The sequence below is a fragment of the Motacilla alba genome, chromosome 1 (assembly GCF_015832195.1).
Source record: "Motacilla alba alba isolate MOTALB_02 chromosome 1, Motacilla_alba_V1.0_pri, whole genome shotgun sequence".
NCBI lineage: Eukaryota > Metazoa > Chordata > Aves > Passeriformes > Motacillidae > Motacilla > Motacilla alba.
In genome coordinates, this window is record NC_052016.1 from 55707243 (window position 1) to 55723925 (window position 16683).

Consider the following 16683-nt stretch of genomic DNA (forward strand, 5'->3'; position numbering starts at 1 on the left):
GGCCCCGGCCAGCCCTGCCTCTTTGCACAGGTGCTGCCAGGCCTGAGTTCTCATGGCCCTGCTCTCCTGCAAGAAATAGGAACGCAAACAGAGAAGAAGGAAAAAAAAGTCCTATGATACATCCGAGACTTCCGCAGCCAGAGGCTGGTGAGGGTGTCCCCAGCCTCTCAGACCCAGCGGCTGGCACACCTCTGCTGACCAAGGAAATAGCTTTGGTTGGATTTTATTCTATTAATTTTCTTTACTTGACTTTACCTCACTTTGTTATCTTTCTTAAATGTCACAGGGGAAGAAGGCCGCACCAGGGCGCCCCGGCTGCCCGCAGAGCGCTTGTGCCCGGCCCCTGCTGGCGTGTCCCGCCTGGGACGGCCGGGGCCCGATCCGGTCACGGGAGCCGTGAGTCACCGGCAGCGCGCACCCGCAGGACGGCCCCGACGGCGCGGCCGGGCGGGGGCGGGAGCGCTCCCTCTCACGGGAGGGGAAGCCCAGGGCTCGGCTGTTGTCGCCTCTGCCCTCCAAGGACATTCCCGCCCCGCCACGGACGCTCCCCGCAGCACGCAGGGCCGCTGTTATCTTCCCCGGGCCCGGCAGCGCCCGGCACGGGATGCAGCGGGAGCGCGGCGCTCCCCAGCCTCACGCTCCCGGCTTTGCGGCGAGGCACGGCCGGCACGGGACACACAGGCAGAGGGTGTCCCCCGGTCTGCCAGTCCTCTCCCAGAGCCACGTCGCTCCCCGGGAAACCGCAAGCCTCGGCCCGGCTGGTGGGATGGAGCCACTAACGCGAATGTCGTCTTCCGCGCCGAGCAAAACACCGAATTTGAGCTGTGAAATGGTTTGCACACATTTGCCACCAGGGTGCCTGCCCCGTGCTATCTCCCTCTCCCAAGGAAAATCTGAAGGCTGACGCCCTCCCTGCTTTCCTCACTGATTAGTGTTCCACATTTCCCAGCTCTGAAGCCCTAGCAGGGAGGTGATGCACGCCCCTTGGGTGTGTTGTCCCCATCTCCCCAACACATGCTAGTCTTGCCGGTTTTTTTCCACCATTCCCTCTGCTCCAAGCCCTTCCATGGCAAGATACTATGAGCTGGTTCCCCACACAACTGTGTCCCTCAGCCTTGTGCTCCATGGCAAGCCCAATCCTACAAACCCCTTCAGTGAGCAGAGGCAAAGGGTGTTGCTGACCCATGTAGATGGTTTGCTGTTTGTAAGATCATAATTGTATGCACCCCTGAAGGGCCATGGTGCTTTGTGGATAATATTTCATGCTAGCAAATGCAGGAGCCCAAAGCAGAGAAGTGCCCAATGCTTCTTTGGCCTGGCAGGGAGCAGGCCAAGGCTCCCATGTGGGACCTTTCCTTACAATGGGGCTGTAGGAAGGCAGAAGAAGACTCATCTTTCTTCCCCGACAAACCTTTGCCCTCCAACCCAAAACCTTAGTCCTTCTGTCTCCAAGGAGAAATTGGTACCTGCCTGCTCTCCACCATCTCACATTTGCTCCCAGTTATTTTATTCTAGTTTCTGAGTGGGAAAAGGAATCTCACTACATTTTGCTTCTGGTCTGAAAAGAAGCCCCAAAAGGAGCTGAAGGTAAGGCCAGGCAGACCCAGAGCCAGCTTCCCAGCTGTGGCCCACACTCCCTGCCCCAGGCTCTCCTCCATGACTCGGCTCCCAGCCACTAGCCCAGCCCTGACTCAATTTAGCTTCCCAGCCCCTCCTCACCCAGGGCAACCCTACACACAGGAGGCTTTTCCAAAGGAGAACCCAGTACACATCATGTAGTTACTTCTCCAAGAGAAGTATTTCAGAAACTTGAGGAAGGTGTCTCTTTCTTTTTATGATCTGAAGCCTCCAAGTCTCCTCTGAAGATGGGACAGTCACGGCACTGGTGGGGCTGGAGGGCTGTCATTAGAAGTAATTTCTGGGTTTTCTTCAGCTGGTGGATGCATAGATCAAGGAGGGAGAGGAACGCTAGTGCACCTGGAAAGAGGCTTCTCTGGGCAGCCAAAACTAGGTGTTAAAGCTTAGCTATGGTGCAAAGGATCATGAGTAGGTGTAGGCAATCCATGGCAGCAGGAGTGGGTCGCTGTCAGGATCTCCTGTCTGCTTTCATCCCAGCTAAGCAGTGTTTACATGAACTGGCTCCCACACCAGTCTTTATGTGCCTCTGTGGAGGCAACCACAGGAGCATCACCACTTTGCCACCTCTCTCCACAAACGGGTCTTCAGAACTCCTTCTCAGCTGAGGTCTGAACCAGATTGTGCCCCAGGGCATCCACTCTTCTTCAAGGAGTGTTACTCTATTAGTTTTCTGGCACAACCTTAAACACATACATTTTAATCTGTCAGTGACCTATAAGGCAGGATCCCCAGAAGCTGCACTATTTATCTCATTACAAAGCATTTCAGGAAGCATGAATCTAGCCCAGGTCTCAGACAACTTGCCTGGAAGGACTTCTGTTGGGTTACTCCATAGTGCTGGGATGCTCACCAAGGGTGAGAAGGAGCTGGGCTCAGGTTCCATCTCTTTCTGAAGCCATTTGAGGCCTTCTCAACCGCAGATCTGGGTGGGTCTTTTCATGCTTTTTTAAAAAAAGGGTGTTTTCCTTTGCATGGTCTAATTAATTAGCCATTGATGCAGGAGTGAAGGTGGCAGAATGAGAAGTCTGAGCCCTCAGCCACTGAACACTTGATCTGATTCTGTGTCTGGGAGAAGAGGGCTGAGATTTGGTGCATCCAGCTCCATGGGATCCACTCATCTTGAGTATACTTTGATTTTTTTCCCCTGAAATAATTTCCAGCAGAAGTTCTGATTCTAAAAATAAAACCTGTTTGCAAACAGCTCCGGAGCAACTATGACCTTGGATTTCTTCATTGCCTTTCACAGTGCCCTCCATGGAGATGTGGACTGAAAGCCACTGCTAGCACGCATGACAGGGTCACTTCTGCTCTTCTCTTCTGGTTTAGCACATGGTTAGTTCCAACTTCTCTCAGAGGGACGCCACAGAGCCCATCCCAGGTATCCCAAACCCAAAAACATGACGTGTTGGAGAAGCACCTCCAGTTTCGATCAGGACAGAGAAGGGTCTCTCACCTTTTTGGTCCCTGCTGCCTGTGGCACAGGAACATGGTTGGTTGGGAAAACGCTCTGAGGGGGGTGGGGGGGCAGAGAGGTTTGTGCTGGTACTGGTTTCGTCCCATCGGTGTTAGGAGGTTTTGGCTGTGGAGTCCTTTTGACCGACACCCTCATGCCCAGCCCTACTCTCCGGGTCTCCTGTAGCTCTGCTCCAGGCACCGCGGCTGGCCGGGTCCCTGTGCCGGGCGCCAGCCCTGCTCCTTGTCCCCCGTCCCTCGGCGCTGTCCGCCCGGCAGCCGCGGTCGCGGAGCTCCACCTAGTGCCGGCTGCGGCCGAGGAACGGGGCCGCTGTGCCCGGGCATCCCCGGGGGGAGCTCCTCGGGACACGGCTGCCGGCTCCCAGGAGCGCCCTTGCAGGTACAGGGGAAAGAAAATTCGGGCAGATTCTCCAGCGCCATCCTGTCGTTCAGCTTGGGCTGTCAAATTATCTTTTTTCTTATTTCTGTTACTGTTGCGAGGGAGAGCTCAAATGTCCTTTGCCCTTCAATGCTTTTAATTGACCTCAACCCTTCTATTGCCCTTCTCAGATTAATGATTACTGAATCTCTGTCAGTCTGTGCCTAACTTAAGGCATCCAGCTTAGACTAAAGGCATCTCTGCTGGAGGTCTTCGAACAAGCTTAACTCTCTCCATTGCCCCCCCACAGGGGGCAATTCACCACTTTCTCCTGACAAAGTGTTTCTGGAGGCACAGATTAGGGGTCTGGATCCTATGAGAGAAATGAGGGCATTTCCCTTCCAAGATCATGAAATTGATCCCTAAGCAGCACTGTCTGTGGCTCTGCACAAGTCTCAGGAATGGACCACCACTTTGCTAAGCTGTGTTGCAAACATCCTGGAAAGAAAATGTCCTAAAAGAAATTATTTTTCACTCAGTACCTCCTGTAGCTTTGCTCCATCCGTCTCTTCTGCGTGTAGAAGCAGATTCACAACTTCCCACATTTTCAGCCTGTGCAGGAGGGTTTTTCTCCTGATTGCTCTTCCTCACAGAGTGCTGTGTTGCCCGAGCTGCTTTTCATGTGTGAATCGTGAGAAGTTGTGCTTGCTCCAAGGTTGTCCATTTGCCTTTATATTCCCAAGTCTCAGCTCAGTAGTGATGATGGGGCCAGATGAGCTATGTCCAGTTCTTTTCAAGTCTTGTGGATAAACATGTGACACAACTCCCTGGCTTGTTTTTAAGTACATGGGATTCCCATCTGCTCCTCTTTGAGCCAAGTTCACATCTGCTCAGTTTCTAGGGCCAGCCAGGCTTGGAAGTGACCAGCTCAGCATTAGGTTTCTCTAAATTTGAAGGCTGAAAACACTTGTCTTCACAAGATGCTTAACTCCCACTGTCCAGCCACTGCAGGCTGTGGGCTAACAGCGCTGAACAGTGACATCTTGCAGATGAACACTTTCAAACCATTATGGGTATGTTAAAAATAATACACGTTTTGCAGAGAATGTGATGTTAAAATTTATTTCTGTCTAAATATCTCCAGATTTCTCTTCAGCAGTTTGTATCTGATTAAAAACTGATGATTCATTCATAATTATTAATAACATTAACAAAAATATACAAATGATAATCACTGTATTACAACATTGTTTTCAGACAGTGTTAGTAAAGAGCAGCTCAATTTCTGTGATAGCATATTCTATGCAAAGTTATTATTTTATAAGATCTGCTTCTGAAAAATCCTAACTGAACATAGCACCTTGTAAAATGTAAAAGAGAAAAAAAAACTATTAACCAATATATTCTCATCTTGATCCACTGTGATGTAGACAAATGTATCCTATTAGTCATGATGAAAGTTGCATTTAGAAATTCCTAAACCTCATAGTGAAAATAGCTGTCTTTTTAAGTATACTGAAAACACATCAAGCCTCTGGGTATTGTCCTGGGATTCTGTGAGAAAGTTAAAGAGATATAGCTTCATTTTAGTGCAGGAGTGTTCATACACCCAGGCAGTGGATTTGGAGTGATGATAGTACACTCCTAAATTACAGAATGTAATTTCTTCAAAATAAAACTTTTTTTTTTTTTTTTTTTTTTTTTTTTTTTTTTTTTTTTTTTGCTGTTAAAACACAGCCCCACGAATTAGCTGTAACTCAGCTGAAGTGAGACTTTCAACTGGAGACTGCCACCTGGATTTTCCAGACCAGGGAGGTAGAAGGTTATCTCCAAATATCACTCCTCCTGGTTATTTTAGATGCTTAATTTAGGTGGAAAGGAATCCCTCCTGTGAGCGCCTATCTCTCATCAGCAGTTGCAGAATGTAGCCTGGCTGAGTAGAGGCCACATGAGTAACCAAATCTTGATAAAATGAACTCACCTGAACTGAACACCCACCACCCATACTTCACAACCACTGAGATGTCCAGGGTCAGACAGTTACACTCAATCAAACTAAGAGCTCCTTGTACAACAATACTGATGGAACTGTAAAATTTGGACATCTAAAACTGGTGACTCCAATGTTTTTTTCCAACACTCCCTGACATCTGGAGATGAAGATGTGAATAGCACTTCTGGAAATCACACCAGCTCCCTGTAGGTGTGTAGTCAATGCTTGTAAACATTGACTAAAATTACTGTGGACTCTCTCATGTTTGCTTGCAATGTGGTAAGGACAGTATGGATTCAATATGTTGATTGGGCACTATTTACATAGCACCAGGAAAAGAGATATTCAGTTGGAGAGAGGCAGCAAAAAACCCTGTCTTGTTATAGATGCGTTTGCTGAATTCAATCAAATGAATTACACCTTCTTCTCAAAAAGTCACATAAATACTGACTGGCCCACAAGAAATACAAACAGTGCAGCAGTTGGTGACAATTTCTTTTCTTAGAGCTGATATAAAACACTTATCCTACACATAGTTTATGACAATACTGAGACCAAATCCACAATTCAGATTATTTTTCAACTTGAGGGTCTGCATGCTGGAGCACAACTGGCGACAGCAAAGATTCCTCATCCCTGCTTACACGAGGTTTAGTTTTGATGCTGGAATGGTGTGTAGCAACGTTTTTCTCTGTACTATCGTAAACCTAGAATTGGGAAGAGGAAATAAAAGATATCTTCTGTTATTGTACTTGGAAAATTGCTCTCCTCCCCATGAAGCAGGCGCTGGGAATTAGTGTGTTTGGTCCAGAGTGGATACCCAAGTAGCAATTGGTAATTTGGAAAGAAATAGTTTATCCTCCCTGAAGAGGAGATAAACATCTGGTGTGGATAGACCAGGACTTCCTCAGATCATCTTTATTATTTTGACCTTTGAGAATGACATACAACATTCTGTCTGTGTGGACATGGCATGGTGATCCCGCATGAGACACCCTGGGCCCTGGCTCAGGCTCAGCTCCCCTCCCATGGCAGCTAGCAGCATCACCAAGCCTGACTGCCCTGGCTGCTGCACAAGGGAAGCCCATTCCCTCAGAACAGGCTGAGAGACTTCAGCTTTCCAAAGTCCCAGTGCAGGCAGTGGGAGGAAGAAAATCCTCATCAGGAAGGTCAGGGTTCTTTCTGATGGCAGAAAAACATGCCCCAAGCTCTTAAATGGATCCATGGGCAATGTATCCATAATAGAGTTGTATACTTCAGTAGAAAGAAAGCAGAAGACTATCCCTCATCTCATTGTGATCTGTGGAGCTACATATAAACCCCACAAAACCCCAAACTCAAACCCAGACAGTGTTCACATGTTTATCTCACTGTATTTACTTACTGCTCCTTCTACCTCAGCCAGCTGACAGGCCAGAGAGGAAACCAGGTAAGAAAAAGAAGGTCTTTTCCTGGAGTCAAGAGCCCAACAGGACTGCATCATGCAATAGCTGCAGAAGGAAAGACATGGCACAGAAAACATGTTAGCTCTTGGACTCTCTCTGTAAGTGACTACGTGGAATTGCAGGACTTGAATGGGGAACCATAGGGATCAGAATGATTTTATAGAAATAGGCCAGAATTACAGTGTTGCATCAGAGGAAAAGAAGCAGAAAGATAAGAGGTGAAGTGATATTACAGTGATTTAATCAGAGTCTTTAGTAAAATCTTCATTGCGGTATGACACATAATAGCACGATGCTTGTTTTCCAGCTTCCACAGAGAAAATGTTAGGAAGACAATGCCTGTCTTTCATAGGAACTAAACCTGCTCCTTGTGGACTATGTAGTCCTAAGTAAACTTTTCACACAGCTAGTCTTTTAATATAATTTGACATCATAAAAACATTTCTGAAATTTAAACACCACGTTAGAAATATTGCAGCTTCATCAGGCATCAGTGCAGTGCCTGACTGCTAAAGTCCCTTGCAAAGTTACCGGGATAGTGTGTTCCCTGATATTTAAACCTCCCTCAGCAATCTTTCATGGGTTAATTTGTCAGATTCCCCTGTACTTTTAATGCCATTACAGCCTTTACGTGGTGAGGATAAGAACAGTGCAGTGGCATGGCAAGGCACTCTGTCCCTAGAGCATCTATGAATTCTTCTGAGCCAGAAGAGCTCAGCCAACCCAAAGTCCCTCCCCTTCCTCCATGTTCCAGACCTCATAATTCTCTGTCACCTTTTGTCTTCTCTTGTTCCCTGGGGCTGACCTCCAGGCAGAGTCCACCTAGGCACAGGCTGAAAATTATGTGATGAGAGCACAGAATTAGCTTCCCCCAACTCTTCCTTAGCAGCATTTTTATCTAAGATGATCCCTAGCCACCTGGAGCTGAAACAAACCTGGTAAAGCTTGATTAAATCATAAAGTTTAGGATAGAACCAACCAAAAAATTAATCAAATGGAAAACATAGCTTTTGGGGAAAAAAATAAAATGAAAGATAAGAAAAAAGAGAAAAGCAAAAGAAGAAAGAAAGGGGAAAAAATCTGTGGTCTGAGAATACGAAATTACCTGGGGAAAGAAGGCACAACTAAATAAATAAAATAATTTAGTCATGTCAAATGCACATAACCTATAGTGTTGATCACTTCTGCTTTAGAACAAAACCTGCAGGATCAGGCAGCCTTTGTTAGATTTAGAGGAAGATCTCATATTTTGCAACTAATTTTGGGTAAAAGATAGTGTACAATAAATGAAAGGTTATTCAAACAGTGACCTAGTAAGTATAAATTCTCATGCTGTGCATCACTTGGAAATACACTTACACATCTTTTGTAGCATAATACGGTTGGTCCATTTTAAATCCACTTTGTATTAATTTGTAGAAATTGGTGTCAACCTGAATACCGGGGTAAGGATTTACACCTGTGGAAATTATGGGAGAATATGTGTTATTTCAGAAGCTGTCAAAACCAAACATCGCTCTTTTGTCCCACTGTAAAACATACCCAAGGAGAATATTTCCCACAGCAGTATTCCATACGACCAGACATCGCTCTTCATGGTGTACGTCCTCTCAAACAAGCTTTCGGGGGCCATCCATTTGACTGGCAGTCGAGCCTGTGCAGACATGGGGATGGGGGTCAGGTCATGCTGTGACACAGGCTGTGACACAGGCTTTCTAGGTGACTCACTGTGCTTCTCACTGCCAGCATGACCGATTCATGTTTGCTGTGTGCAAAGCTGTGTCTCTGTCAGCAATCCCTGGACATTCCCATTGCAGAGAGAAATCGACACTTCTAAAGAGCCAGTTCATCTCATCCATTTTAGATGACTATTTAAGGAAGAGATGAGCTCAGTCCTGGAAGAGCCACCTTCCTTCCTCTGACTTCAAGTGTAGAGTGGCCCAGATGGAGATGTCCACACTGTACTTCTTCATAAAGCCAGAGGATCTGGCACACCCCCACACATGTGCTGTTGTCCTACACTGTTAATGCCCACAACAGTAAACAACTCCCAGTGCTTCCATCAATGGGTGCTTTAGAAAGAGCATGGGCACCATCTCATTTACAGAACCAGCTTGATTAGTTTAAATATAATCTAAGAATTTGCTTTTGCCAAGGGCAGGAAAAACTGAGATTTCTGCATTGCCCATACAGACATGCACAAAGCTAACTAAGAGTTAAAAAATTTAAAATTTTCTTCTTAGTTCCTTATAATTCTTACAATGCTGTGAAAACCAGAGAGCCCTCACAAACTTACATTGCCCCTGACGATGTAGTTGGAGTCATTCATTACATCTCTGGCAAGGCCAAAGTCACATATTTTCACCACTTTCCCATGGGTCACCAGTATGTTCCGGGCAGCGAGGTCTCTGTGAATGCACTTAGAAGGAGAGGAAGGATTAAAGCTCGGCAGCATTTGGTAACAGTGGTGGACAATTCCCTGCCCTCTGAGTTGGCACCTCCTTCCACTTCAGCAGTTTGGTCCATGGCCAAGCTGGACACTCCCTGGCTGCTGGTGGCAAGGAAACAGGGCCAGAGCAGGCATAAATGTGCCGTGCAGTTGCTTCTTGCTCAGGGTGCTGCCTAAAACTGCAACCCAGTCTTCGCTGTTAAACCAGGGAAGGAGGTATAGTTCAAGCTTGCCACTGAGTGGCTCTGTTCCTCAACCTGCCTTTTATAAACTGGCCTATTTTTAGCATCTTTTCTATCTGAAAAAGTTGCTACCCTTCACCATACCGATTTGGACTCAAGAAATTCCATTCCTTTGGCAACTTGATAAGAGAAGCAAAGAAGGTCTTCAAAAGTGAGCACATTAAAATCCTCTTCTTCATCCACCTGTGTGCCTGCATCCTTAATTTTCTCTGTAAAAAATAAACAAAAGTATGAGTTTTCCATGGATTTCCTCACTCCGATTAATTCCACTGACTGTTGTAAAGGATTTTTACAGGCTTCCTACCAAGAGCAACATCACAAAGAGCATCCATCTTTTTTATCCTTTACTCAGATACAAAATAAAGGTGAGTATTTTCATATTCAAATACTGTGTATAGCATGAGCAGAAACATAAGCCTCTGATCTTAAGTGTTGTTGAATCCTCCTCCAGCAAAACTCCTGCCAGGGCTGAAGAGAAACATATGATAGAAAGAGGCCTCTTTTCTCATGGAATCTAGTCTGGTCATATCAATAGTACAAAAAATATGATAATAACAGCATCCTTGAAAATATAATCAATTAATGTCTTACCTTCCTCAGAAAACAGCACAATCCTATTTGATCCCAGGGTCACATTTATGTTTTGACTTCTTTGTGTGGTTTCAAATTCATCCCCTCTGCACAGAGCTGAGTTCACACTGTACGTCAGGTGAGTCCCCGTCCTGGAGCGGGTGACACATTTTCAAAGGTTTCACACAGTGCATCACATAATCTTCTACACATAAACTCTTTTGCAGTGAAAAACATGAACCGTTACTAGTACAAAACATCTGGACACAGACATGACTCTTCTCAAAATTGGGAAGAGAAACAAGAGATTGTCTGTCTTTTGCAGTCTCCATAAGGAGAATCAAATCTCAGTTCCTCCGAAAGCATTGTTTATTAAAGTATGTGAAGGCACATCCTCAAGAATTCAATAATTTCACCAGCGTACACAGCACAGGTGAGAATGCAGCTTAAAAAGCAATAGCAGTTTTTGAAAGTATCAAATTGTTACTCAATTCTTTACCTAGAGTTTTGATCCTGATGAATATTGTGGTAAAAGCTGAAGTTTTGCTGTTTAAAAATATCTGTCAGTGTCCAGTGAAACTTTTCTCTCTTGCTCCTTAAGTAGTTCAGAAGGTCACCATAGCAACAGTATTCAAATATCAAGTAGATTGGTCCTGAAATAGTTGGAAATGTAAATAACCTGCTGCTATTTATAGCACCCTCCCCATTAAAGCCCTAATGCTGCTTCATTTTCTCGCAGGATTAATCTGTGTTAAAACATCCCAAGCATCTTCCATTCCCAGGTAGATAAGCTGTACTGATGGGCACATAATAAGAACTTGTTTACTGACTATATCGTCCCTTGGAAAATCTGTGTAACTTTGTCCTTGTGGCGCATCTCTCAAACTGTGCTGAAAATCCCTTATAGAAACAAAAATCCTTGCCCATCCCAATGGCAACGGGGAGGGCAGTACAGGCTGCAAGGATGCAGCATATTTTCTAAACCATGCAGGGCTCAAGCAGAAGATGACTCCTGCTAATTATCTGGATGGTGTGAATTTGTATCCTTTGACCTATATCCTTCCATCTATCTGTTCAACCTTCATGCTCTGGAAAGATCCTTTTTATTTTTCCCCAAGAAGATCACCTGAAACCCAAGAATACTTTGCTGAGGAGACCTAAATGAGGGATATCCCTTGCAAGGGGAGGTGTCTTAAGTAGAACACTGGTCAGGACACTTTCTCAAGGAAGGAAAACTACATCCAATTCCTGACCCAGGCAGGCTTGGATAAAAGCCATGACCAGCCAGCAGGAGATCAGAGTGGTCACACACCATCCTGCAAAGCCTCACTCTGCTACCACTTCTGGCCAAGAAAGACTGACCATGAATCTGTGGATATTTCTGTCAGAGGGCCACTGTCAAGCATAGTAGGACATGCTGAAAAAAAACCTGTGAAGTCTCTCAGAGGGTGGACGGGAAAGTCTTGAGAACCATGTAAATACTTCTGAAAATGGCACTAGGATAAGGCTGGAAGTGCTCCTGCCCTATCCTATCAGACTAAGCAGGTCTTCCTTGCAGCTCTCCTGCCTAAACCATCACATCCTGCCCACTGTTCCACAAGGCAGTGGTTGTATTTTTAAATCAGCTAAAGCTACTAAGAACAACCTATTTCTCTGCTTTCCTCTTACCCCTCACATGTTTGGGCCTGACAGTATTGCCACTGATGTAAACTGAGGAAACAAAAGTTAAACTGTTCTGCTTGGTCTTTCTGACTGAATAAATAACCATGAGGGAAAATCTGTCAAGCTTTTCAGTGTCAGGTGTTACAGTTCATGATACGGACCTACACTGGGTGAAACCCTGGCATTTCCCCAAGCTGATCTGTTCTTTAGCCTTTCTTCACCCCCTCTTGTTCACCATTGGACTGGCCAGAGAAGCAGTTCCTTGGACAAGAATAGCTGTGTAAATTACCTCAACGATAACACGAGTCACACATTAATTAATCAATGATATTATCTCACTACTTTAATCTTAGCCCACCTTTGCTTATTTTTTTCACTCTTCAGTTTTGTTTTTACTTTTGATCCTTTAAAAGGTTGTCCCTCTTTCCATTATTTACTTCTCTCATTCCTTTTTTTTTGTGTCCATCCTACCCTGGTTATTTTTCAGTTTCTTTTGTTTCCTATCTTTTAGCTATTTTTATCCATTCATTGGTGAGCCACATGGATTTAAAAAAAAATTATAATTTCCTATGTGAACATAGTCATGTGTATACAAAAGTCCGTGACACCAGATAAGTTTTTCCTTTTCACTTAATAAACTGGCTCATACCAGTGCCATCACCACTGTAACAGGAAATCCTACTCTACAGAAGAACTGTTGAATCACTTCCTGCCAGTATAATCAGAAATGACCCTTTTCTGTACACATGCACAATCTTAAATTTGCTTTCAGTTCATCTTCATCTTATTTTGGGCCAGCACAGAACAGCAACATTAGTCCTCTTTATTCTGATAGTTTTAATTTGTACTTTTCCACAATTTCAATTTACCTGAGAGAGTACAAGCTCCTAGTAGGTTCACAATATTTTCATGACTTCCAATGTGAGTCATCATTTTCAGCTCAGACATGAGAGCATCTTTTTCTGAAGCATCAGGTTTTTCTGTAAAAGCAATAATACAGATTTGGAAACCTCCGGCAAAGAAATTAAAATTTAAATGGTTGTGATGCTTTGTCACGTGCAAATCTTCATTTCAAATTCATTGGACTGACAGTACATTCAGGAACATCCTAAAAAAACCTTTCCAAAGTAAAAGATTCAGTCAAAGGTGGAAACTAAATTTGTGTGTGAGTGCAGATCATTTGAGAGCTTGGGAAAGCAGTCATGAAATGTCCACATTTGTCATTCTTGGGCTGGCAAGGAATGACAGCAATATATTAAAGTGTTCCCAAGCACAGAAAAAAATGGCAGACAAGCCTGTGGCAAAGAAATGTTAAGAGATGAAAATGGCAGCCACATGGCACACAACCAGCTGCAATCCAGCAGCTGAGAAGGTCACCCTGTGTTTCAGTAACAGCTTTAGTCTTGTTTTTCAGTGAGCATTTGGTGCTCACGACTTCAGTGAGTTGGGTATGTGAACCAAAATGATCAAGTCGAGCTTCCACAAAGACAACCACAAAGGAGTGGGCCAAGGAAGCAAAAAACTGATGCCTATGTGGAAATGGGGGACGAAAACCTGAATGGCAGTGCTGGCAGGAAGGGGCTGTGCGGGCACATTGGTATCGGTGTGAAGATCATTCCAATATTTATCAAAAGGTGGGTGAGGTGGATACCTGTCTCTTTTCCCAAGTAGCTAGTCAAAGGATGAGGGGAAACACTTCAGTTTGTGCCAAGGGAGGATTAGATTGGATGTTCAGAAAAATGTCTTCACCAAAAGGGTTGTCAAGCACTGGAACAGGCTGCCCAAGGAAGTGGTTGAGTCACCATCCCTGAATGCATTTAAAAGATGTGTCACTGAGGGACATGGTGGTGTGGTGGACTTGACAGTGATGGTTAACAGCTGGACTCAGTGATCCTAGAGATCTTTTCCAGTGTGAGGTACTCCAACATTCTGTGAACAGGGCTGTAACTAGTTGGGACACAGTGAGGCAGCCCTCCTCTGCTTTCTTCCAGGGAGGCTTGCTCCTGGACTCTGCTTTTGTGAGGAGTCGAGACAGCTTGGAGAGAGGCCAGACCACAGCAGAAAGGAGTATTCAAGGTTTAGTATCCTTATTCATAAGTAGGGATGGAAAGAAACTGTTTTGTGTTGTCATCAAGAAAAACACTACAGGAAATTGTGCTGTAAGTTTTGGAAACAGGCAAGCTCAGACACAGCAGGCAAAGGGCTTGGCACAGCTCGGCAGCACTACAAGAAAAAGGGACCTTACACCAAGGGTCATAGTCACCAATATAACCAGTAGGATAATCTGCACTGGGGATTTGCATTTCTCCTCTTTAGAGCCTCCATACTTCCCTACACAACACAGACCTTCTGTAGTGTGTAGGGCAAAATGCAACGTGTTGTAGGATGAAGGCACTTCAACATTACCTTTCCAAACTGAAACAGGGATTTGAAAGCGCTTTGAAACGGTTTTGAAGCCAAGCATTTGTGAGGTTAACTGATGAAAGTTTTCTGTGTAAGGGGGATTTCTAATGCCTCTTCTACTTTGGAGATACTAGAACACATCACTGCTTGTGGAAGGTACCAGAGTTGATCATACCTTTTAGCATTTTCACTGCGACCTGGACTGAATCTCCTGCATTGTTTATTCCATAAGCTGTTGCAGTCACTACTTTTCCAAAGGCCCCAGAACCAAGGACTTGTCCTGCAAGACACAAAATGCCAGTATTATTTGCTGCAGGTACAGCACAGACTACTGCTGCAGTATTGAGATTTACCTTATGGATTGCTCACCAAATTCCAGATTTTCCCTGGGAAATTCCCATTTTATATCATATTCAAATTCTCTGAAGTCGATGTAGATGTATTCATTATCTGATGGCCCTATCATCTGTATCATTTGCCACTGGCTTTCATATTTGAATTGCTTTGGAAGAAAAAAAACACACAATGAAGTAAGTCTTAGAGAAGAAACAGCCTGGTAGGAACAAAAGAAGGATAGTCAGGTATTTATATTTGCTTTTACCTTTTTGTATTTAAGAAAAATAAATACAAACAAAAAAGCGATCAAGAGGAGAAGAAATCCAGCTGAGGCATAGAATGCAGCATTGTCCAGGGGTGAAGAAACAGCTCCTGCAACTTTAAAAGCCACAAATTACTGCCCACAGAAACAGAGTTTGTGTGTACAGCTGAAAATGCAAGGAGAGCCCACAGTCAGTTCAGGCAGTCTGCAGCCCTCTCACACCCGAGCCTCCTTTGCACGGAGAGTGAGATGCAGCCACATGCAAAGCAAGATGGGCAGTGGGCATTAAGTTCTGGGTAATTCTGACATCTGTTCTCATCATTAATAAACCTAAATTCATGGAGGTATTGCTGTGATCCTTGGATTGAACTTAGTGAGCATAAGCAGGAATAAGGTGTTGATTGGTAGGTGAGCATGCAAACATGAGACCTACCCTCATATTTTGGTTGTTTCTAAAAGTGTAAGTATTATGATTACTTTCTATTCTAATTCCAACACGAATGCTCAAACTCTGACAGTGGTCACAGCTTCTGTCCACTGTAGTCAAAAGCACCAAACTTGTTCATCATGACAAAGGAAATCCCTGTACTGCAAATATCTGGGTGTTTCAAAACAATTCCTGGTGCCCCAGCATGTTCCCTCTAACTGAAATATTTTTTCTCTATGGAATAAACATGTTGTTAAAAGTACAAAGTGCAAATAATCATACTGACTTTCTGGTTCAATAAGGGAACAATCTATGATTCCCTTGACTAGAAGAGAGACTACCTAACCAGGATGTAACCTTCTGTCACCTGCCTACAGCAGTTTAAGAAGGTCTCTTTCCCAGTACTCCTGCTTTCCAGACAGGGATTGACCCTTCAGTGGGTCTGTTGGCTCAGCCATGATCTTGCTTGAGGGTGCAATGACCTCCATGGGGTGAGAAGAGCTCCCATGGGCATTTCTGGCAGCACCAGAGGGACCTACAGGAAAGTAGCAAGAGTACAGCACATGCCACCAGCTCCAAAGTGCCGTTAGCTCTTGCCAAAGATGATTCTTCCAGATTTCATGTAGGGATGTTTAAAGTAAAATAAGAAATCAGCCTCAAATATTGCCATGGCTCCATCCTGCACTTCCTATTTTTTTTTCTATTTATTTTAATGAGGGAGGCCTCTGCTTTGGGCCTAGAGAAAAGAGAATTGTGTCTCCCATTCACCCACCATTTCTGATACTATGTACATAAAGAGCTTATGTTTTACCTGACAGGTTAATGAAACTTTTTTCACAGGCTGAACCAGCTGAATTGTTTGCACAGCACTCCACTGAGAAGGTTGTTGCTGTCTCCTTAACATATAAAATACTGCTTGAAATCCATGACCCCAGGGATCTCCTCTCTGGCAAGAAGTTCTGAATCCCCTCTGTGATTTCCTCTGTGCAGCTGAAAAAGGAAGCAGACCAGTTTTGATTTTTAACTTTTTTAGTGACATTTGCCAGGGGAGAAGATGGGAAGTTTCAAAACGTCTTATGTCTGTGTTGGAAGAAAAGAAAGGAAGGGGCTTGTGTTTTGTCAGCTATAGAGTGAGACCTCTGGTCACTTACCAGTCTCATTTTTGGGGATGGACATGGCAGGGTTAGCAGGGACTGAGCTACCTCCTACACTGGGCTCACTGCCACTCTCCATCACTGCCTGAACTCTGGAACCTCCATCCATTTCACAACTGACACCACCCCCTTATACCTCATCTATTCCCACTGGTTTCATATTTGCCTCAAAACATTCAAACCACTGAGCAGCTGCAAATGAGCCACTGCTAATACTATAAATGCAATATGAACCCAGAGTAGAAGTTCTACCTCCTTTCCCTGAAGGCAT

The 16683-nt window shown here is 44.6% G+C and overlaps 1 protein-coding gene across 2 annotated transcripts in view; it reads right to left on the reverse strand.

Annotated features, from left to right (window-relative positions):
• Window positions 1-5218: 5218 nt before the first annotated feature.
• The window catches only part of FLT3 (fms related receptor tyrosine kinase 3), a 42919-nt gene continuing 31454 nt past the window's right edge, over window positions 5219-16683 (reverse strand). For both annotated transcript variants that reach the window (XM_038152645.1, XM_038152636.1), the window contains exons 12-24: window positions 16070-16248; window positions 14835-14947; window positions 14603-14735; window positions 14409-14513; window positions 12700-12810; window positions 10668-10821; window positions 10190-10320; window positions 9683-9807; window positions 9204-9326; window positions 8450-8561; window positions 8267-8366; window positions 6847-6952; window positions 5219-6169 (exon numbers count right to left, since the gene is read on the reverse strand). In XM_038152645.1, coding sequence (XP_038008573.1) covers window positions 6035-6169; window positions 6847-6952; window positions 8267-8366; window positions 8450-8561; window positions 9204-9326; window positions 9683-9807; window positions 10190-10320; window positions 10668-10821; window positions 12700-12810; window positions 14409-14513; window positions 14603-14735; window positions 14835-14947; window positions 16070-16248 — 1627 coding nt within the window. In that variant the 3' untranslated portion in view covers window positions 5219-6034. The remainder of the gene's footprint in view (window positions 6170-6846; window positions 6953-8266; window positions 8367-8449; window positions 8562-9203; window positions 9327-9682; window positions 9808-10189; window positions 10321-10667; window positions 10822-12699; window positions 12811-14408; window positions 14514-14602; window positions 14736-14834; window positions 14948-16069; window positions 16249-16683) is intronic.